The 22,448-nt window shown below is 42.4% G+C and overlaps 1 protein-coding gene across 4 annotated transcripts in view; it reads left to right on the plus strand.

Moving 5' to 3' along the window:
• The first annotated feature begins 11 nt into the window (after nucleotides 1–11).
• The window catches only part of GNPAT (glyceronephosphate O-acyltransferase), a 33,476-nt gene continuing 11,039 nt past the window's right edge, over nucleotides 12–22,448 (plus strand). For 2 of the 4 annotated variants that reach the window (XM_035008449.1, XM_035008453.1), the window contains exons 1-8: nucleotides 12–241; nucleotides 8,473–8,655; nucleotides 15,139–15,315; nucleotides 17,479–17,608; nucleotides 20,408–20,535; nucleotides 20,861–20,936; nucleotides 21,188–21,339; nucleotides 21,451–21,581. In XM_035008449.1, the coding sequence (XP_034864340.1) occupies nucleotides 167–241; nucleotides 8,473–8,655; nucleotides 15,139–15,315; nucleotides 17,479–17,608; nucleotides 20,408–20,535; nucleotides 20,861–20,936; nucleotides 21,188–21,339; nucleotides 21,451–21,581 (1,052 nt within the window). In that variant the 5' untranslated portion in view covers nucleotides 12–166. The other 2 variants (XM_035008452.1, XM_035008451.1) reach the window with 2 other exon arrangements.

Below are 22,448 nucleotides of genomic sequence, written 5' to 3' on the forward strand. Positions count from 1 at the left end.
CGTCCCGGTTAAGATGGCGGCGCCCGGGGTCCTGTGGGGCGGCCGCAGAGGGTGCCGCCGCCCTAGGCGAGGTCGGGCCGCCCAGCGCGGAAGAACCGCCTCCAGCAGCAGCATCACCACCGCTTAGCAAAGAATTTCAGGCCCCGCCCGGGACGGCAGCCGCACCATGGATTCTTCCAGTTCATCTAACTCCTTCTCCGTCGGCTCCGCCAGTCCCGGCGCTGTCGTGCTCCTCTACTCGGTAGGCGCCCGGGGGAACGAGGCCCGGGGCGGGGCCGCGAGAGAGGACCCCACCCGCTCGGTCCCGGCCTCCCACCGGCCACGACCCCTGGCCCAAGAGAGTGGGTCCCGGGGCCGCCGAGGAGGGGGTAGGTGGTTGACTTGGTTTCCAAGGCAACGGTGTATCGCTGCGTGTGTAAATGTGTGTGTGCTTTTAGAAGTTTCTGTGGCTGATGGTTCCTTTGGTTCCTTCCCACTCGTTCCTTCTCGTTCCCTCCACCAGGCACGGGGCCTTCAGAAAGCCCCTGATACAGGAATGAGGCGTGAGAATTGGATCTCGGTCTCCAGCCAGGGCTACCTGAAATTTTTACTAAACCGGAGAAACCCGCGGGTCTGACCCGGCCTGAGATACATCCCGCGTGCGGCTCCCCACCCTGCCCTTTTGCTGCCGTGATGTTCCTGGAAGAAAAGTACTTGGCTTGTATGTGGGCATAGTTTGTAAGACGTAAAGTTTTTAATCTAGGAAGATTTGGAACTTCGGGAAATTTTTATTGCGTTTTGTCTTCCATGCTTACTTTTTTTCGCAGAAGTCATTTTGGAAGACAACTAATGCCACCCAGCCTCTCCCAACTTGCCTTCCAACCCCCAGGCCCCTCCCCCCTCTCCTGATTTTAACTGATCTTTTTTGCCACCACAATGTTGGTCACTCGCAATTTATGTGAAGAAATTATGAGGTGAACCCTTTGTAGTTCTCAGGATTGCACAATTCTGGGGCAACGGATATATATTTTTTTAACCACTAAATTAATTTTTATCTACTTTACAAGGAAATAAAAGGATGCATTTTAAGAGCATGTTACTGTGTCCTGCAGGCTAGCGCCAGTTTCTGACTTTAATGTTAATGTGTGTCGGAAGGTCGTTACAGGGAAAAGACAAAACAAGATAAACAAAAAACTCAGTTTCAAAAGAGAAGCGATATATATATAGGGCTATATATCGAGGAAACAGAAGTTTCTCTATGTTCCAAAGAATACTGGTGTGTCAGCTTGTTTCCTTGATGGGGAGAGCTCTGGGCTTATAATTGCTGTCAACTGTCCACTTCTGTGAGGGTTATTACTTTAACCTCTCTCCTCATTGACCTTCTCACCCCACAACTCTGTGGTAGAACTGTCTTTGACCTCATTTTCTGATTCTGCTATTCCAGAGCCGACATGTGGGGAAGCAGGTTGCTTAGTACGTCTGACTCGCCATAGGTAGCTTTTTCAGCCCTAAACCGGTTTGTGAGTTGACTACAGCTTTGCACCTGTGTGTTAAAGGGAAGAGTTGGTTTTTTTACGTCCCCGTTTACCACTGGTTCTTTCATGATAACACTTTTGCCAACTTGTTCACATGAAAAATTAAAGCAATTGTATGTGAGCTTTTTCTGCTTCTGAAGCTGGACAGAACCCTCACTACTCTTGTGTGCATAGTCTACTTTTCATGATGACCTGAACTTTTTCTTCCTATTTCAGGCTGTCCTTATTTCAGCCACACTGCACATTGTGCAATACTCCATCTAATGTGAGAGTGGTGCTCAGAGATATTTAAGATACTCTTGATTGCAGCAAACATTGTAGCACTCGTACCTACAGCATCCTACTCAGTCTCAATTTCCAAGATGTGAAAGTGAAAGCTCCACCCCTTGTGTCTGTGGACTTGAAAGAAAGTCATGGCAATGAACAATTACAGTTGAGATAAGGCCAATGACTGAATCATGCACAGTATGTTGTGGGAGGAATAAGGAGCACCTGACCTTCAGAAAAGGCTTTTAAGAGAAGGTGACACCTGAGCTGAGTTTTTGAGTTGTGACTCGAAGATGAGAGAGGAGAGGAAGACTGGCCTAGGCATCCATGTAAGAAAGCCACTCCTTTGCATGTTTGGGAGAACCAAGTAGTAAGGGTGGAATAAAGGAGACGTGAGAAACAAAACTAGGGATGTAGGCAGAAGGTACTTCCTAAGGGGGTTTTATGTATCAGGTTTACACACCCTTAAGGATAAAATCGTAACTTTCTAAGGGAACATTTCAGGATGATCAGATTTGTATTTTTGAAAGTCTAAGAAGACTAGGTTTCTGGAATGGTTATTTGTGTGGATAACCTTTACTTGAGTAGAGACTGTAGAAGGAGAATCTGATTGGAGAAGGAATCTGATGCCAGAGCGTGGAGAGAACACCATCGTAGTAATTCAGAGAAGTGATGAAAGTCTGAGGCAATGTCAGTGAGCCTGTGTAATATTTAGGACAGTGGAAATGCCGTGGCTAAAGAAATGGAGGTGTCTGTGATTTGGCACGTGGGCGGATGTTCATGCCTTTTGCTGATAGGAAATCTGGGGAGAGGAACAGGTTTAGTCAGGGTAATATAATAATTTCAGTTTGGGATGTGTTCAGTGTGAGATGCCAGTGGTAAAATTAATGATTTTGAACTTATGGATTACTATGTTATGGACCTGATAACATCACAAGGTGTGGGAGAGACATCCAGATAGAGTTAGAAATATGGTACCAGAGCAAAAAGAGGAAGGTCTGGCCTAAATATATGGATTCGTCAGATATCAGCAAGTAAATTGTATGTGAGGCCATAGGTCTGCCTGCAGTCTTTCAGTGAGACCACAGAATGAAAAGAAGACTGGGGTTGGAGAATTACTGGTATACCCAGAACCCAAGCTATGGCTTCCTGTTAAAGTCTGAATGAAAAATCTGGACTCCTTACAACATCTTACAAGACTACATAATTGCTACCTCCCTGAATTTACTAATCTTGCGCTCTGGGCTTCAACCACACCGGCCTTCTGTTTCTCAGACAGTAAGCATGGTCTCTCAAGAGTGTTCACCATTCCCTCTCAGTGGCATGCTGTTTTCCCCTCCAGCCTGCCCCCCCCTGTTTTTTTTGAGGCCGCTGCTCAAATATCCCCTCTCAGAGAGGCCTTACCCAACCATTCAATCTAAAGTAGCTCTCCAGTCACTCCTCGTTACTCTATTTCCTTTATATTCCCTTTCCAGTGTTATGCTTACAGTAGTCTTGTACTGACTGTCAAAGCTGATTGTTAATTTTCCATGACGTTTGTGAGCCCATTGTTGGAACACAGACATTATTAAAAATTAAAGATTAAGTTTTATAAATTTACATTTAAATAAATTTTGTTAACAAAAGTAACACTCAAAACTCAGCACTTCCTAATTATTTTACTAGATTTTACTATTATCTATGCTTTTGAGGTTATTTCTGTCTATGATACTGTAAGATGGAAATCCTATGTAATCATGGCTACTACACATCTCTCCCCAGCTCTGTGTTCAGTGAGGTCATGTCGGGAGCTTGAAATCTGCTGCCACGGTGGGAGTGTAAATGCCACAGAAGTTGGCGAATGCTATAAATTAGGGCTTTCACATAAACACTCATCAGCATGCTACTGCTAGTATGCCTAAGTACACTTGTTTATTTGTTGTCTGTCTTTCCTTAAGGGAGTGTAGGCTCTTTCAGTACACATTCTTTGTCTGCCTGTTCATGCTTTATTCGCAGCCTGTGGAACAGCGCCTGGTACATTGTGGGCTCTCCATAACTATCTGTTGAATGAATGAATCCTCCAGAGCAGTCAAAAGGGAGGTACAAGGAGAAGCCTATTTAGCTACAAATAAGGAGGGGCTGCTATAAAAAGTAAGAGAGAGAAACAAAGGGGGGATATAACCTAAACCTTCTTTTTTGGGCTCCTCTTTGTATTGTGCTCCTAGATAAGTGGCCATGTAAATATATTTTATGATGGTAAATACTTCTCCATCATGGTTTAGGGAAGGCCAACGAATGAGTAGTTAACACTCAACCCTAGCTGCATGTAGGAATCACTGGGAGTACTTTTAAAAATCATTCTGATGCCCAGGTACCATTCACAGACCAAATTAATCAAGAATCTCTAGGGGCATCTGGATGGCTCAGTCTGTTAAGCGTCTGACTCTTTATCTCAGGTCTTGGTCTCAGGGTGTAGAGCCTACTTTAAAAAAAAAAAAAAAATCTCTAGGGGGACCTGGGCATATTTTTAAAGTGCCCAGGTTATTCTCATGTGCAGCCTGGGTTAAAAACTACTGGATTAGACGTCAGGTTAGGACCAGATTGGGAGCAGTTTGAGCTTTAGCCTGTGAATATTGGGGAGCCATCAGCAGCAGAGTTCAGGAAGTGGCTGTAATTTATTTTTTCATTCTACAATGATTGAATTCTTACTAGGGAATACAAAAACATATAAGACACAGACAAGAAGTTTATAATCTTGTAGGGGAGATACCAATCTCCCCATTTACCTCCACAGATAAGAAGTTTATAATCTTGTAGGGGAGATAACAATCCAGGTTAATGAAGTATTTTAGATGCTGTTGGGAAAGGCTCAGTCAAGTCTCAAAGGAGAAGATGATCAATTCAGTCTCGGTTGAGGGGAGAGTTGGGAAATGGTACACAGAGGTAAACAGGAGCTGTGGTTGATGGCTAAGTATTTCCAGGTGAACAGTGCGGAAGGGTCTCTCCCTCTTTCTCCATCTCTCTCTCTCTCTCTCTCTCTGTGTATACATGTATGTATACTTATTTGTAAGTATTTTATATATTCATATATAAATGTAACCTGTTTATAAATGCCCGTATATTGGTATATATAGTATTTCTCTTCCCAGCTGATTCTGATCCTTTTCTCTTTCCACCCCCAGGACAACTAAGTGGAAAGTCTCTGAGTCAACTTTTATCCCTAAAATTATATAATTTATGATAGTTTGTTACATTGTACCAAGTCTGAGTCTATATATAAACTGTCTATTGTTTTACTAATGAGAAATGTGGAATTTGAGAAGGTTCTTGAAACTTAGAAGTAGGGGTATAGTATGTTACAAGGACTGCAGTTTTACACCAGAATTCTAGCAGTTAGATTTTTCCCCACATATATTCTCTATATATGTGGGCATAAAAATGTTCATGTTTGCGTACTTCACATGTTTTACATGCTGCCCTTTTTATGTTGAGACTCATAATACTCTTCTGTTTATATTCTCATTATGCCTAGTCATGTTCTCCGTTTAACCTTCTGTATCTTTTTCCATTACTTCAACATTTAGTCATTCAATTATGCTATATTCCAAACGCAACTCGATGTTGGGAAATACAAAGAGGACATGTGTTTCCCACCTTCAAGATAATTGCATCTTAGGGAGATAGACATGCGAGCGATTGCAGGGTTATGGCTACATACCCTAATAGATGTAGGTAGTTGTTAAAGACATTCTAATGAGAAAGAGTAAATCCCTGTGGGTAGCTCAAGGAGGGTTTTCACTGCAGTAATGCCTGAGCAGGAATGAGAGAGGAACAAAAAGACCTTCGGGGCCCAGAGATGAGCATGTGCTAAGGCCCAGGAGCATGTCCACAGTGAATTGTATTGGGGGAAATGCAAATCACTTGCTATTGAGTAGACCTTGAGCATGGTGGCCAGTGAGTCTGGAGAGGGAAGGACAGGCCAGGTCATAGAGTTCCTTGGATGATACCACAAGTGGCTTAGGTCTTAATTCTGAAGGAGGTGGGAATCATGGAAGTATTTTAGGCAGGGAACAATTTGGTCAGAATTGTGTTTTGAAAAGAGCACATGGCAGCATGGAGGGTTGATTCAAAGGGGCAAGGAGACCAGTGAGGGGGCTATAGTGATAAAGTGCACAGGCTGGACCTGTGACTGAGGAGTAGTCCTGCTACATCCTTAAAGGCCACCTGGACAGGATTAGATGGATCGTGGGTAAGGGTGAGGGAGGAGGGGTCTAGGATAAGGCAAAGGGATATATGTGGCATGGCAGTTGTTGAGATTTCTGGGAAATAATCAGGTTGTAGGATTGTGCAGAGGAGAAATGAGTTCAGTTTGGGAAAGGCCATAGGTGAAGTGTTTGCAGATAAATGTGTCCATCAGGAGCTCACATGGGCAAAGAGAACAGAGCAGGAGATTCAACAGTGTGTATAATTAGTATCTAAAGCTACTCTAACCTTGAGTAGGTATGAGGACTCAGCACAGTGTATGAAGATAAGAGGGTTGGAGATGTTAACATTAAGGGAAGTGGGAGGAAAGAAGGCATATTTTAGTTTTGGGAGGAAGTTTTCCCCTCAGGTTGAAAATCGCGGGTTTAGAGCAATGAGATGGATCGTCTGCTGTGACAAGAGTCATGAATCAAAAACCAAAGTAGGAAAATTTCAGGATGGTTGGAGGTGGGGAAAGGAGGGAGCCCTTGAGAATGGTGTCAGGCTGGAGGGAGGTCTAGGAAGATGAAGACTTGAAAGAGACCAGGGTTTAGTGATTAAGTTCGAAAGAAATCATAATGTGTGTTGCATTTTCTTATAATAGCAGTGCATGAAAAATAATTCATATGTCCATTATTAAAAATAATACAGTGGAAGAAACTTAAATGAAAGGGAAGTGTTTATAACATGAAGTGGAAAAATCAGGTGGCAAATCAAAATGTATGTGTGTCAGGGGAGGGAATGTGTCTACCTGCCCAGAAAAAAAAGCGTTCCCTAAAATGGACCCCCCCCCGCCCCGAGTCATTGGACAACAGATGATTTTAATTTTCTTCTGTGTGCTTTACTGTATTTTCCAGATTTTTATAATGAACATACAGCACTTTGGTAATTAGAAAAAAAAAATTTTTTTTTTGGCTTTAGAACATTTTATTAGAATCCTTTTGATAAAACCCTATACCCGTTTAAGATACAGTAAAGAAGTAAAAGTGACCTAATTGCTATTTAAGTGCCCCAGACTCTCTAAGCATTTTTTTCCCCAGTAAGTTGACCACTGCCCACACAGGTCTATTCAAGAAAGATGGAAGTGCCTAGGGTCTGCCAACTGCGGGTAGAAGACAGCCTTGTGTTGGCAGAACCCGTGGTAGCCAGGGAGAAGGGATGTGGCTCTTGGCTTCTCATCACAGCCCGTAGATGGAAGGGCGCCATGCATTACCAGGCACCCCTGCCATCTCAGCAGCACTTCTCCAGGAGGGTAAAGGCCAAACCGCAGCCCTTCAGTCACCAGGGAAAAAAAGTATTTGAGGAAGTGGCCTCCACCAAAATGTTTTAAAACAATATTTAATACAGGAAAATGCTTGTAACATACTTGAAAAGGCAAGATAAACTGTATTTGGTATGGTCCACATTTTGAATAAAAGCCATGTATTTGTGTAGCTGTGAATGAAAAAAAAAAATAAGGAAACTAGGAAGTGGTAAAGAGTAGTTATTCCTGGGGTATAAAATTGTGGGCAATTTATGTTTACTTGTATGTTTCCATGTTTCCAAACTTTCCATAGTTAACATGGTGAGTAGTGTAGGATAGAGGTTAGGAGCAAGTTCTGTGAAGCCATAAGGCTCGCGTTTGAATCATGCCTCTGTCCTTTGCAGAGTGGAACGCTGAGTGAGTTATTTTGGTTCTCCATGCCTTGGTTTTCCCATTGTGGAGGATCATTCCCATATTAAGGAAGCGTGCCTTGGAATAGTGCCTGACCTTTGGGAAACAACTGTACATGTTAGCTGTAATTATCATTTTTACTATTATTACTTTTATAATCAGAAAAACAAAATTTTAAGAATTAACAATTCAGTAGTCATTGGTAGCCTGATAAACAGCGGTTTCAGGGACTGGTTGGATGGAAGCTGAACTGCAGGGAGTCAAAAGGGGGTAAGAAAGTAGTCAGAGCAAGACAGACTGCTCACCAATAGCTTCTATGGGAGCACTTTTTTCTTAACTGAATTTTCCTTTTATTTGCACCCATGTATTTTTATTTGATTTGACATAATTTTGAATTTCTATTGTATGCTTTAACTTTTAAAGCTACGTAGAAGAGGCAGACAAAACAAATTTATCAATGTGCTTGATAAAATTGGTCAGATACAATTGATTGTAAAGTTGATCAGATGATTCTAGAGCTTAATGTCTCAATCTTTGCTATCTTTGTTAACTTTCCCAGAGGGGTACTGGCTTTACAAAGATAGCAAGCAGAAATAATAAAATATTATACTTCAATCTCCATTTTTTGATGCCAACTATCATTACATTTCCTTTTCTTAGTATAGGAAGACCTATTATCAGTTCACTGTGCTCTTGTTCATATGTCCTAGCATAAAAATGTTGGCAAAGATGAAACCTTAACCAGTGTAGTCTCTCATCTGTCCTAATGTACTTTACAGTATGTTCATTACTTTCTTTCGTTTGCCTTACCCACAGAAGGAGCTCAAAAAATGGGATGAATTTGAAGATATTTTAGAGGAGAGGAAGCATGTCAGTGACTTGAAATTTGCAATGAAATGCTACACACCTCTTGTCTATAAGGGAATTACTCCTTGCAAGCCAAGTGATATTAAATCTAGTGTTCTCAATTCTGAAGAAGTTCATTATGTCATTAAACAGGTAAGTGATTCCCTCTTCAACCAAAACCAGATTTGTTCATTGTCAAAAAGAAACAACACAGGTCCACTTATACATAGATATTTTTTCAGTAAATACAGTACAGTACTGTAAATATGTTTTCCTTATAGTTTTCTTTTTTTTTTCATTTTTTAAAAATTTATTTATTTTTTATTCTTATGTTAATCCCCTCCTTATAGTTTTCTTAAAAAGGCTTTCTCTAGCTTATTTTATTGTGAGAATACAGTCTATAATGCATGTAACATCAAAAATACCTGTAAATCAACTGTTTATGTTATTCGTAAGGCTATCAGTCAGCGGTAGGCTATTAGTCAAGTTTTGGGGAGCCAAAAGTCACACGTGGATTTTTAACCACCTAGGGGTCGGCACCCAGCCCCCACGTTGTTCAAGGGTCAACTGTAGTCTGACAGGGAACAATGACAGTTGTACAGTCAATTACAATGAAATAAGATACAAGACATGCTAGTGGGAGCCCAATGTACAGGGGCACTAATTATAGGGCAAATAATTTTGGGTAGGGAATTAGAAAGGTGACTTTTTTTTTTTTTTTTAATGATGCCTAAAAGATGGTTAGGGGTTTTCCAGGTGAAGTGGGTGAAGAAGTATTCCTAGCAGAGCAAATAACTTTTTCCCCATGGTTAAATCTCACTGCACATTAAAATTGCTGGAGAAACTTTCAAGAATCCCTGTGCATAGATCTCACCCCCATATGAATTAAATCAGAACGTCAGGGAAGGAGCCAGGCATCCTAGGAGTAGTTTTTAAAGAAGCCCAGACGAGGGGTGGCGCCTGGGTGGCTCATTTGGTTAAGCATCCAACTCTTGGTTTTGGCTCAGGTCAGGATCTCAGCGTCGTGAGATCGAGCCCGTTGTTGGGCTCCATGCTGGGTGTGGCACCTGCTTGAGATTCTTTCTCCCTCTACCCCACCCCCGCTCACATTCTCTCTCTCAAAAAGAAAAAAAAGAAGCAGCAGCAGCCCAGTTGGTTCCAAAGTATAGCAAAGTTTGGGAACCACCAGTATATTTTAACAACTAGAGAACATGCATAGTCACAGTACTAGGAGCAGTTCGGTATGACCAGACCGAAGAGAGCAAAGGAGGGGTAAAATGGTAAGAATTTAGAGACAGGGGCCACATCACAAAGGGTGTTATAAACCCAGTCAGAGGGGGCACCTGGGTGGCTCAGTCAGTTAAGCATCTGACTTCAGCTTGGGTCATGATCTCAGGGTTTTGAGATCAAGCCCCAAGTTGGGCTCCCCACTCAGTGGGGAGTCTGCTGGAGATTCTCTCTTCCCCGCTCTCTCTCTCCCTCTGCCTTCCCCCTACTCGTGCTTGCTCTCTCTCTCTAAAAATAAATAATAAATAAATCTTATAAACCATCCAGAGGAATTAGATTTTAGCCTACATACAGTGTAAAGCCATTGAAAGGTTTTAGGTTGGAGTGTGGCCTGATCAGTTAATATTTTAGAAATACCATTCTGCCACAAATGGAGACAGGAATTCTGGTAATGATGCTCTTCCAGTAATCCTTTTGTGGGATCACAGTTGCCTAGACTGTAGAAACAGAGATGGACAGATTTAAGAAATTTAAGAGGTAGGGGTGTCTGGGTGGCTCAGTCGGTTGTGTCCAAGTCTAGATTTCGGCTCAGGTCATGATCTCAGGATCGTGAGATTGAGCCCTGAGTCAGGCTCCGTGCTGAGCATGGAGCTCCGTGCTGAGCTTAAGATTCTCCCTCTGCCCCTCCCTCCTCCTCTCTCACTCCCTCTCAAAAAAGAAAGAAAAATTTCAGAGGTGGAGTAGACCTTATTTATGATCAGTTGGGTGAATGACAGGAAGGAAAAGAGAGACAGGATGACAGAAGCATTCACTGAGATGGGGAACTTAGGAGAGGGAATGGGCTTGAGAGAAAAGCTAAGGTCTGTTTTGGACATGTCATTTGAAGACATCAGGTAGAGGTATTCAGTGGGCACGATTACAGCTTCCTTATGGCCGGCCCTCCCTGTCACATTGTCCAGGTGCTCCCAGGCTTTGAGATTTATCTGTAGAGACCGTGCTTCATTGACTTTTTTTTAAGATTTATTTATTTGAGATAGAGAGTGAGCAAGAGAGAGAGCACACACGAGCAGGGGCAGAGGGAGAGGGAGAAGCAGACTCCTCGCTGAGCAGGGAGCCCGATGCGGGGCTCCATCCCAGGAGCCTGGGATCATGACCTGATCCTAGGGCAGACGCTTCACCGACTGAGCCACCCGGGCGCCCCTGTCTATTTTCTTCTGATTTGAATGAACATAAGACCTATGCTCATCCTTTTGGTTTAATCTGTCTGTCATGATTTGTCTTGGGGAAACTATTAGTCCTCTCTGAGTGGGCCTATTTCATAAGTGAAGTAAAGTTTCCTCATCAATTAGAAGCTAAAGACAGTGTTTCTCAATACTGGCTCTTTGTTAGAATCACCTGCAGAACTTTACAGAAAGTTAACTCTTATTTTCCGCTACTATGTAAACTCCATGAAGGCAAAAATTTTTATCTCCCTTATGACTCTCTTTTTTTTTCCTGTATTCTATATTTTTATCTCTTTTTTTTTGCTGTATTCCTAGTGCCTAACACATAGTACACATTCAATAAATATTTCTCGAATGAATGAATGAAAAAGAAATGCTTTTGTCCTGTCCACAGAGATTCCGATGTAATTGGTCTGGAATAGGACCCAGGCATCTCTTTCTTCTTCTTTTTCTTTTTTAAAAGCTTCCCAAGTAATTCTAATACACAGCCAGGTTAAGTATGACTGATATAAACCAGTGTTTCTCAAACTTGGCTGTGCTGCTGAGAAAAAAAAAATCACCTTAATGTAAGTAAATTGGAATTGTTCTAAACTCAGGATTATGCAACACAGCTGGGCCCTCTGTGTTACCCAAGAATTCCTTATTTCCCTGGGGAACTCTCTCCCGGTCTCCAAAATGGAAGTATCAGTGTCAGCCCTATTCTTTCTGAGCCTCCAACCTTCGTCCCTTACCCTCAACAGGTGACATTTCTTCCTACTTCACAAAGACAATGTAAACCATTATGTGACAACTCCCAACTTCTCCTATGATCCAGCTACTAATTTGCCTGCATCTGATACCCTCATTCTCTTCTTCCCTCCTGTTAAAAAGGGACAGGGAGCTCTTTCTCCTGTTGGAGTGCAATCCCTCCCCTACTCCTTTGCTCTGAACTTCACCTGCTCCATCCTCCTCAGGGACTTTGCTTTATTGTCTGTCCCCTCAAATGTCTTCAAATTCTTCCTCTTCATTAGCTCTTTACCATCATCACTGAACTCGTTCAGTCCTCTTCCAGCTGAAATCAACCTTGTTTGGGCATATTCCTTCTCTCCTTATGACTCAGCACTTCCTTTCCTAATTGTACTCTACTCCTGGAAGAAGGCCGCTGTGTTTGCCATACTTGGGGCTGTACTTTCTCACCCTCCGTGTATACACAGCTCACTGGGATCTGGTTTCTAACCTGCTGTAATTGCTCTTTCCAAGACTGTGAATGATTCCTTCGTGATGGCTAAAATCAACCTTGTTGACATCCTTCGTAGCCTTTGGCACACTCTCCCTCCTTTTTTTCTGTGATACCATATTTTTTCCCCCTTACCCACCAAATTTTTTTTTTTTTTAAGATTTTATTTTTAAGTAATCTCTACACCCAGTGTGGGGCTCGAACCCACAATCCCGAGATCAAGAGTCGCATGCTTCAACTGAACCAGCCAGGTGCCCCCCTCCACCACCACCACCAAATCTTTTTGATCATTCCTCAGTTGTCTTTATGGGCTTCTTTTCCTTTGCCTGTCTCTTTAAATGCTGCTGTTCCTCAGGATTTTGTTCTAATCCCTTCTTATTCTACCTACTCATGGGCAGTTTTATTTATCACCAGATTCCTTATGCTGATGTCTCCCTATTATATTATATTATATTATTAAATAATGTTATAAATAACAATATGTAGTAAATTGGTATCTATTGCTTCAGCCCAGATGTCTTTTGAGTTTCATACATATATTTTTGTCTACTGGAATACCTACTTGGAAAACCCAAAAGCATCTTACATTCAGGATGTCTGAATCAAGCTCTTTGGCCCCCCCACCCCCAGGACTGTACCATGCACACACCCCCACACCCAGTTCTGCATATCTCCAAGAACGGCCCCTCCATATGCCCGCTGCTCAGACCAGAAATCCGGATGCCGTCTTGGGCTTCTCGCTTGCCCTTCCTACGCTGCCCTCCTCGGTAGCTCCTGTCTCTTCTAGCTCTGCTGTCACCTCAGGCTGCCAAGAAGTCCGATTGCACAAACTAAGAGAAAGGTCATTCTCTGCTTCTGTGCTTTCCTTCTGAACAGACCAGCCTGCTCACCTGTGTTCTTCATCTGCCCAATTCCTTCAGATTGCCAGGGGGCTTGTCTGTCCTCTTCAGCCTTCTGCACGGGCCCAGCTGGGCATCAGCACTTCCTGGCGGGGGCCCTCTCAGTCATGGATTCGTTCTTTTTAATGCTCCATTTCTCTTTCCCTTCTCATCCCAGCTCCTCAAGGGTGTAGTGGGTCCTTCCCCGTGCACCTCCTACTTTCAGCACGTGGCTGCACTTGATCCAGTAAAGGTTACTGTGGATCTCCAAGTGACCCAACCCAAGGGGTCCTTTTAGTCTTCACTGTGTCTTGACTGTGTCAGTTTTTGTTGGACACTCTCTCCTGCAGGACCTCTCTTACCTTGACATTTATGGCATCACACAGTAGGGTTCTCTTATCGTCTTCCATGTTAATCTCTTTACGAGTTCTTCCCTCCGCCGCTGGTGTTTCTTAAGGTTGAACCCTCAGCCTTCTTATCTTCATCCCTGCAGTCTCCCTGGTCCGTTTTATCCACTCCTGTCATTTCCATTTTCATCTGTAGTCTGGTGATGCCCAAACAGGACCTCTTGCCTTGGCTAGGTTATCGGGGTTCAGACTCTTATCTCCAGCTGTCCTACTCCCTGCAGGTCCTCTACTTTATATGTCTTCAAACACCTCAAAATCAGTATACTTGCCTTCTCAACCCCTGCACCACACTGCCTTCTACCCCTGCTTTCTATCCCCAATTCCAGGATGGCCCCACCATCCATTCTGTTGCCCGAAACAACTGAGCACTCACTCCCCGTCCCCTTCCCTTCAGCACCTGTTATTGCCTTTCTGGGGACCTTTTCTGTTCCGGCCGGAACTATTTTGATGGTTTTCCAAGTGTACTCCCTTTTCCTAGGCTTGTGTCCTGAAACCCATCCTTACCACCAATCCACTAATTCCTCTATTTCCCTGCAAAAGATAAAATATGGAGCTAGGGAGAGGAGGATTATCCATTTGTGAAGGTACCAAGTGCCACTGAATTGTTTAGTTTGAAATGGCTAATTTTATGCTATGTTAATTTCACCTCAATTATTTTTTTTTTATTAAAATGTTTTTGTTTTTTTTTTTAAGATTTTTATTTATTTATTCATGAGAGACAGAGAGAGAGAGGCAGAGGGAGAAGCAGGCTCCCAAGGAGCAGAGAGCCCGATGCGGGACTCCATCCCAGGACCCTGGGATCATGACCTGAGCCGAAGGCAGACGCTTAACCATCTGAGCCACCCAGGCGCCCTCACCTCAATTATTTTTAAAAAAGAGAAGCTGTTTCTCTGCTGCATGTAATTTAGGAAGTTGGGACTCCAGCATCCTACCCTCTCATCTTCTGGGCCTCATCCTAAAGCAAAACATTCTCCTCTGCGGAGGATAAATATTATTTATCACATAGACACCATTCTTTTTCAACGTGCTTGCTTAAGGGGTCAAATTAGAATTCCCTGAGGACAGACACTGACTTACTCATCCCCATCCCAGGCCTAGCACACAGCTGACATTTTGTTCTCTTTACAAAGAGATGTGGTACGCCTTCGGAATAAAGAGAGTTCCGGTGTGAGGTCATTGACTGCACTAGTTAAACTTTGATACTTTGGAGAGTTTTGTCCCAGTAACCTGTATCTCTGATATAGTCTGAATGGTTACTTCAACATAATCTTGTATTTTTACTTTGTATATTACCTTGTAGTAGCATGGAGGAAGCAGATGAAGTGCTGCAGCAATCTGCTGAAAGAAACTGCCAAATATCTATGCTAGCACACTAGTTCCTGGGCAACAACTTATTTTAGAGAATTTGGCTGTAAGCTTATTAACAAATCAAATGGAAAGGTGAGATGCCATCCTAGAGAGCCTATTCTCTTTCTCTTTGAATTTCCAGTCATTGAAGTTGTCTAAGTAGGGTCATTTATCTATTTATGTTGGAAAATAAATTATGTCAATTTAAATGAGAAAGGAAATGTAGCATTTTTGAGCTATATAATATTGGTCCATTAGGAACTAGTCATAGCAGTTTGAGTGAATAAGAGTTCTGGCTTTTCTTCAGAGTCGTACCCCTGTTTCCCCTTTCTTTCTAGCTTTCCAAGGAATCCCTTCAATCCGTCGATGTCCTCCAAGAGGAAGTTTGTGAGATTTTGGATGAAATGAGCCACAAACTGCGTCTGGGAGCCATCCGGTTTTTTGCCTTTGCCCTGAGCAAAATATTTAAACAAATTTTCTCCAAAGTGTGTGTAAATGAAGAAGGTATTCAGAAAGTGAGTATTGCTTGTTTAAAAACCTCTTCTGCCCCTCACGATTTAATCAACTCCAAGACCTCTCACTCTGCACTAAATGAGCAGGCCCTCGTCAGCAGGCGTCCAGGCTGCTTTGCTTCTCTGGAGGGTGATGTTTTTTACTTTCAGACCTACAGACTTCAGACTAATTCACTTAGTCAGGTAAGACTTACAGACAAACCTCATGCCAGATGTCCGCAAAGCTACAGAAGTAATACCAAGAATTTCTGTATATGATCCACCTGGGTCCCCTTACAACATTTCCTTTATCCTCTCCTCAATACTCTGCTGTGTTTTTCCCATAAACAAGGACATTACCTTATGGTGCAATTATCAAAATAAGCAAATTGACATTGATACAACACTAATACACAGTAATACCTCATTCGTATCTCATCGATCACCCCAATTATATCTTGTGTAGCAAAAGAAATCCTACATCATGTGTTACATTCAGCTTCCATATCTCTTTAGACTCTTTTAATTTGGAACAATTCCTTAGTCTTTGTGTTTCATACTAATTTTGAAAAAAAAAACAACAGACCAGTCATTTTATAGCATGTCTTGATTTGGATTTGAGTGATGTTTTCTCAGGATTAGACTCACAGTTGTAGGGCTTGGGCAGGAGGCAACATTGTATTCTTCTCAGTGCAACAGAGCAAGGAGCTCATGGTGGCTGTCTGTCCCCTTACTGGTGGTGTTCACTTTCATCATCTGGTATCAGCCGGCTTTCTCCCCTGTAAAGTCACCCTGTTTCCCTTGGTAAAGAATAAGTATCGTGTGGAGAGATACTCTAAGGATGTTTCAGGGTCCTGGTTGCCAGCATAGTCTCCTCCACAAGTTTTCACATTGACTGATGATTTTTGCCTGAACCAGTTATTACTCAAATGATTGTCAAATGGTGATTTTTCTAATTCCATCACTCAGGAGTGATTTAACAGGCGTGTTATAGTCTGCTTTCTTCTGGAAGGAAGAGCTTTTCCTATTTTTATTCATTTTGGATTTTTAATATTGTTTTTCCTCTTACTAAGAAGCTCTTACCTCCATTGGCCTTCTACATGTTTTTTAATGTTTTATTCAGTCATTTACTTTACTTTCATGTATTTCTTCTGTTTTCCTCCAATGACAATTCTCTAGTTTGCTGAGTTACTCTCTGGCTCTCTCTCAAAGAATGTTTGGGGGGCGCCTGGGTGGCTCAGTCAGTTGAGCATCCGACTCTTGGTTTCGACTGGGGTCATGAACTCATGGGTCATGAGATTAAGCCCTGCGTCAGGCTCCGCGCTCATTAGGGAGTCTGCTTGAGATTCTCTCCCTCTGCCCATGCCCCCATACGTGCTCGTGCGCTCTCTCACTCTCTCAAAGAAATAAATAAATCTTAAAAAAAAAAAAATGTTTGATACAGCCATCCAGAGAACGTTGACTGGCCATGTCTTCTTAACTGATCACACATTACCTTGCCTTGGTGAATTATATTTATATTTTTAAAAAACAGATAACACATTGATCCGGGTGAGTATTTTTGAGGCTGATAGCCTACGGAATATATCTGGAAGCTCAAATTCCTTCTAACTAAGGGCACCCATTCTTCCTGGTGGCAAGTCCAGTGTATAAATAGAGAAATACCATACCTCTCATTTGTCCAATTTGTTTGTATCAATCTACCTGAGAGACACTTTGTTCTCTTACTGCACACAGCCCATCTAGCGCATTGGATAACAGCTGACTTTTTAATTCAGACTCACTTCAGTTCCATCTGCAGCTTGGCCGTTGATCAGATGCATGACCCATGTCACAAATGAGGAACCTAATGCTTAGGCCTTATTTACAAATATGTCGTATTAAACAATGCATGTAAAATGCTTAGTATGTAAAATGCTTAATATGGTGCCCAACTAATATGTTGGTGATCATCCCTATTATTATTATGATCTATAAAATTTACATTTTTAATGTGCTTGCATTATGTGAGGTTATTTAACTAAAACTCTGAGATAAGTTTTCTGTGTGTAGTAGGGGAGGCAGGAAGACATTATTATCCTTAGTATTCCCTCTGTACATATACCCATTCTTCCATTTTCTGATGTGACATGTGATTTTAATAATAGGAAAACAGAAAGTATTCAAACTGTAACATTTCTTTTAAAGCTACAACGAGCCATCCAGGAGCACCCAGTTGTCCTGCTGCCCAGTCATCGAAGTTACATTGACTTTCTGATGTTGTCTTTTCTTTTATACAACTATGATTTACCGGTACCAGTCATAGCTGCAGGAATGGGTACGTATTTTTCTTTTGTTTTAATTATAAAAATGAAAATAGTCACTGAAATGATTTTAACAGTGACTGAGGTACTTGAAGATGAGGATGCAGACTCCCTCTCCCTTGTGCCACCCGACCCCGGTGTTCGGTAGTCGGGATTAAGTCTCTCTGTGCTGTGCCTCACTACAGATGGAAACAAGGATGTGTGCACATAGGGGTTTTGGTTTAGGTTTGAAAAATGAGATACCACCATATGTATGACTGGCCTTTGCTTTTTTTATCTGATAATTTATCAGTGGTTATCTCTAAGGTCAGTAAATTTTTTTTTTACATCTTTTTTAATTATGGTAAAAGACACAAAACATAAAATTTACCACTGTAACCATCTTTAAGGCCATAGTTCAGTGGTATTAAGTACATTCACATTGTTGTGCATCCCTCACCACCTTCCACCCACAGAACTCCACCCACTTTTCATCTCGGCAGACCTGAAATTCTGTCCCCATTCAACACTTAACTAACTCCTCATTCTGGTCTCCCGCCGGCTGGTGGCCACCACCATTCTACTTTCTGTCTCTAGGAATTTGGCTCCTCTAGATACCTCATATGCGTGGAATCCTACAGGATTTGTCCTTTCATGACTGGTTTCTTTCACTCAGCATCATGTCCTCAGGGTCCATTCATGTTGCACCATGTTTCAGAATTTTCTTCCTAAAGGCCGAATCCTATTTGATTAGATGTATAGAGCACATGTTGTTTATCCATTGTTCTGTCCATGGACGCTTGGGTTGCTTCCACCTTTTGGCTATTATGAATAATGCTGCTATGAACATAGGTGTACAAACATCTGCTTGAGTCTCTGCAGATATTTGAGCCTTCCGGGTATATATCCAGAAGTAGAATTGCTGGATTATATGCTAATTTTTTAAAAAAAAAAATTTTTTTTAGATTTTATTTATTTATTTATTTGAGAGAGAGAATGACAGAGAGAGAGAGAGCACATGAGATGGGGGAGGGTCAGAGGGAGAAGCAGACTCCCTGCCGAGCAGGGAGCCCGATGTGGGACTTGATCCCGGGACTCCAGGATCATGACCTGAGCCGAAGGCAGTCGTTTAACCAACTGAGCCACCCAGGCGCCCCTTTAAAAATTTTTTTGAAGACCATATTGTCTTCCATAGTGGCAGCACCATTTTACATCCCATCAGCACAGTACACAAGGGTCCAGTTTCTCTGCATCCAACATTTATTTTCTTGTAGTTTTTGTTTTTTTTAAGATTTTATTTGTCAGAGAGGGAGAGAGAGAGAGCACAAGCAGGGGGAGTGGCAGGCAGAGGGCGAAGCAGGCTCCCCACTGAGCAAGGAGCCCAACACAGGACTCGATCCCAGGACCCTGGGATCATGACCTGAGCCGAAGGCAGACACCTAACCAACTGAGTCACCCAGGCATCCTGGGGTTTTCTTGTTTTACTTTTTTGTTTTTTAATAATAGCCATCCTAATGGGTAGAACGTGGTATCTCAGTATGATTTTGATTTGCATTTTCCTGGTGACTAACATTGTTGATCATCTTTTCATGGACTTGTTGGCCATTTCTGTATCTTTTTTGGAAGAGTATCTATTCCAGTCTTTTGCCTATTTTTGAATTGGGTTGTTTTTTGTTGCTGTTCTTGAGTTGTAGGAGTTCTTTATATATTCTGGATAATAACCCCTTATCAGATACATGATCTGCAAATATTTTTTCCCTTCTCCCATCAGATTTCTCCCAAAGTTGACTTTGCACTCTATCAATGGATCCTTTGATGCACAGAAGCTTGTCATTGTGATGTAGCCCGATTTCTTTGTCAGTTTCTTTTGTTCTCTCTGCTTTCGGTGTCCTATCCAAGAAATCATTGCCACATTTAATATCATGAAGTTTTACCTCTATGGTTTTCTTCTAAGAATTTTATAGTTTTACATCTTACATTTAGGCCTTTGATCCATTTCAAGTTAATTTGGATACAGTGTAAGATGAAGGCCCAACTTCATGTCTGACATTATAATATTCAGCAGGGTAGGTCCACCGTAATTTGGTAGTTTTGTGGTTGCAGTTTTACAATATATTCTCATATTGGTGCTTTTATTTCTGGAGGACTGATTCCTAGAAGCAGGATTGCTAACACAAATCATTGTTCATCTTCTCCCTTTGGAGGGAGCCAGGAAAGTTGGGATTCAGGCATACACCTTGGTTAATAAATGCAGTAAAGAGTGAGGTAAAAATTGCCAGGGACTTAAGTACTTTAAAAGCATTTTCATCTGTCCAGACATGTGAGCGTTGAAAATTAAGGAAAATGGAAAAAAGGAGGGTTTTAAAACCGATGGCAGACTAAAGCATCCCAGACTTGCTTTATTTCATCTGTGCTAGTAAAAGAAGGCTGATATTTTTACCTCATGGGTCAAAAAGAAAGGTGAGAGCTGGTCTGGCCAGGTGGCCAGCATGGAGGCCACGTGCCGGTCTGTCATCAAGCAGCAGTGCTAGCTAAAGAACTCGGCACGATCACGTTACTGAGCTTGTCACCTTGCCGGCCGTGGTTATAAACGCGGCGGTGTGGGGGACACACGTGGTAGCCCCCCGGTGGGCCTGCCCACACTGTCTCTTCTCTCCCATAATTCTGTCTGATGTTTCTTCTTACGGATTTTCAGCTCGGGAAGTACGATTAGTGATATCATAGCGGCGGCTTCCATACGTGAACTCTTTCATCACAGAATGTGAGTTTAGGTATTTATAGAAAGTTTCAAGATCTGCAAATAAAGATGAACCCCTTCTCTGTTTATTGTTTAGACTTCCTGGGAATGAAGATGGTCGGGGAGCTGCTGCGGATGTCGGGCGCCTTCTTCATGCGGCGTACCTTCGGTGGCAACAAACTCTACTGGGCGGTGTTCTCTGAATACGTGAAAACCATGTTGCGGGTAAAGGCAGAGAATTTCCGAGTACTTTCAGGCTGCATTCCTTTTTGCTTGGGCTTGAGCTTGCCGTAGGATCGGACTTAAATTCTTCGCTCCTGAATGGCCCGCTCGGCTTCTTGTCCCCGTGAAGGAATGCGCATGACCTCCTCGGTCTGTTGGCCCCATGCGGCCCTCTCGCCTGGGTGCGCTGTGTGCGGCGTTTGCTCAGGAGGCCGGGGCAGGGTGCGGGGGCAGCCTGGGGAAAGGAATCAAAAGAAGCATTTCTCACTTTGAGAGTAGGCAATGGGTTTTGTGTTTTGTTTTGTTTGTTTGTGTTTTCTCTTTAAAGAATGGTTATGCTCCTGTTGAATTTTTCCTCGAAGGGACAAGAAGTCGCTCTGCCAAGACATTGACTCCGAAATTTGGTAGGTCCTTTAGAGATTGAAAGAAGAATACAAACCCAGAAGGTGTGGTGTCATTGTAGCTGCTAAATACAGCTTGACACTTTTTTTTTTTTTGCAAGGTATTTTTTCTTTATAAGTGTAACTGTTTCTTTAAGTTGTAACTGTTTATATTTACGGGCTTAGGATATAACACTTCGGTATCTTCCTGTTTATGTATCCTTGTTAGCTCCACGTGTCACTTCATGCAGAAAACCATTTCTCTCTGTTGACAGGTCTTCTGAATATTGTGATGGAACCATTTTTTAAAAGAGAAGTTTTTGATACCTACCTTGTTCCAATTAGCATCAGTTACGATAAGATATTGGAAGAAACGCTTTACGTGTATGAGCTTCTAGGGGTTCCTAAGCCGAAAGAGTCTACAACTGTACGTAAAGGATAGCCAACTTGATTTTACTTGAATTTAGAGAAAATGCTGGTTTATACACCAACTCCTTTCTGAACTTACTCTTCTTTGTTTCATTTCCTCCGTTATTAGGGATTGTTGAAAGCCAGGAAGGTTCTCTCTGAAAATTTTGGAACTATCCATGTATACTTTGGAGACCCTGTGTCACTTCGATCCCTGGCGGCTGGGAGGATGAGTCGGAGCCCGTATAACTTGGTTCCAAGGTGCAAGGCCTGTGTTTTCATAACTGACATAGAAATAAGGATGAAAATCTGGAGGTGTGGTTGTGATTCTTGAGTTGACCCCTTCTAGGACTGAAATTTGGTTATCTGAGACCACGTATCAGGGGAAGCAGAAAGCTTCAGTTAAAGAATGACGTTTGCAGGGCACGTGGCTGGCTCAGTCGATGTAGCATTCGACTCTTGATCTCAGGATGATGAGTTTGAGCCCCATGCTGGGTGTGGAGATTGCTTAAAAGTTTAAAAAAAAAAAAAATTTTTTTTAAGAGAAGAATTATGTTTGCCAAAGAAAACGGTTAGCTGCAGGGTATATATGTCAAATACCCAAAGTCAGACAGTGCTGCTCATTCTGCTCGGGGGAACCAGTACTCTCCTACCCGTACTATACTCCACTGCCTAGTACCCTACCCACTCTGTGTGGGGGAGAATTGCTGAGCACTATTGGTAGGGTAGCCAGTGTGTGCTCAGTATTATTTTGATCCTAGAAGGGATTATATGATAACAGTGAATGGGAGTGGGTCCCTATCCTCAGGGTTACAGTTGTTTTGTTTTGCTTTTTAAGAGTTTATTTATTTATTTATTTATTTATTTATTTATTTATTTATTTGAGAAAGAGAGAAAGTGGGAGGGTGGGGGAGGGCAGGAAAGGAAGAGGGACAAGCAGACTCTGTGCTGAGCACAGAGCCCGACTCGGGGCTCCATCCCACGGCCCTGAGATCATGACCTGAGCCGAAACCAAGAGTCAGATGCTTAACCCGCTGGGCCACCCAGGCGCCCCCAGAAGGTTGTAGTTTTATGGGCACAGAAATGTATTAGGTTCTTTCAGGATGCAGGTATAGATACACACTTGGG

Source organism: Mirounga leonina, unplaced genomic scaffold, assembly GCF_011800145.1.
Source record: "Mirounga leonina isolate KUSES-001 unplaced genomic scaffold, KU_Mleo_1.0 Mir_152, whole genome shotgun sequence".
NCBI classification, from domain to species: Eukaryota; Metazoa; Chordata; class Mammalia; order Carnivora; family Phocidae; genus Mirounga; species Mirounga leonina.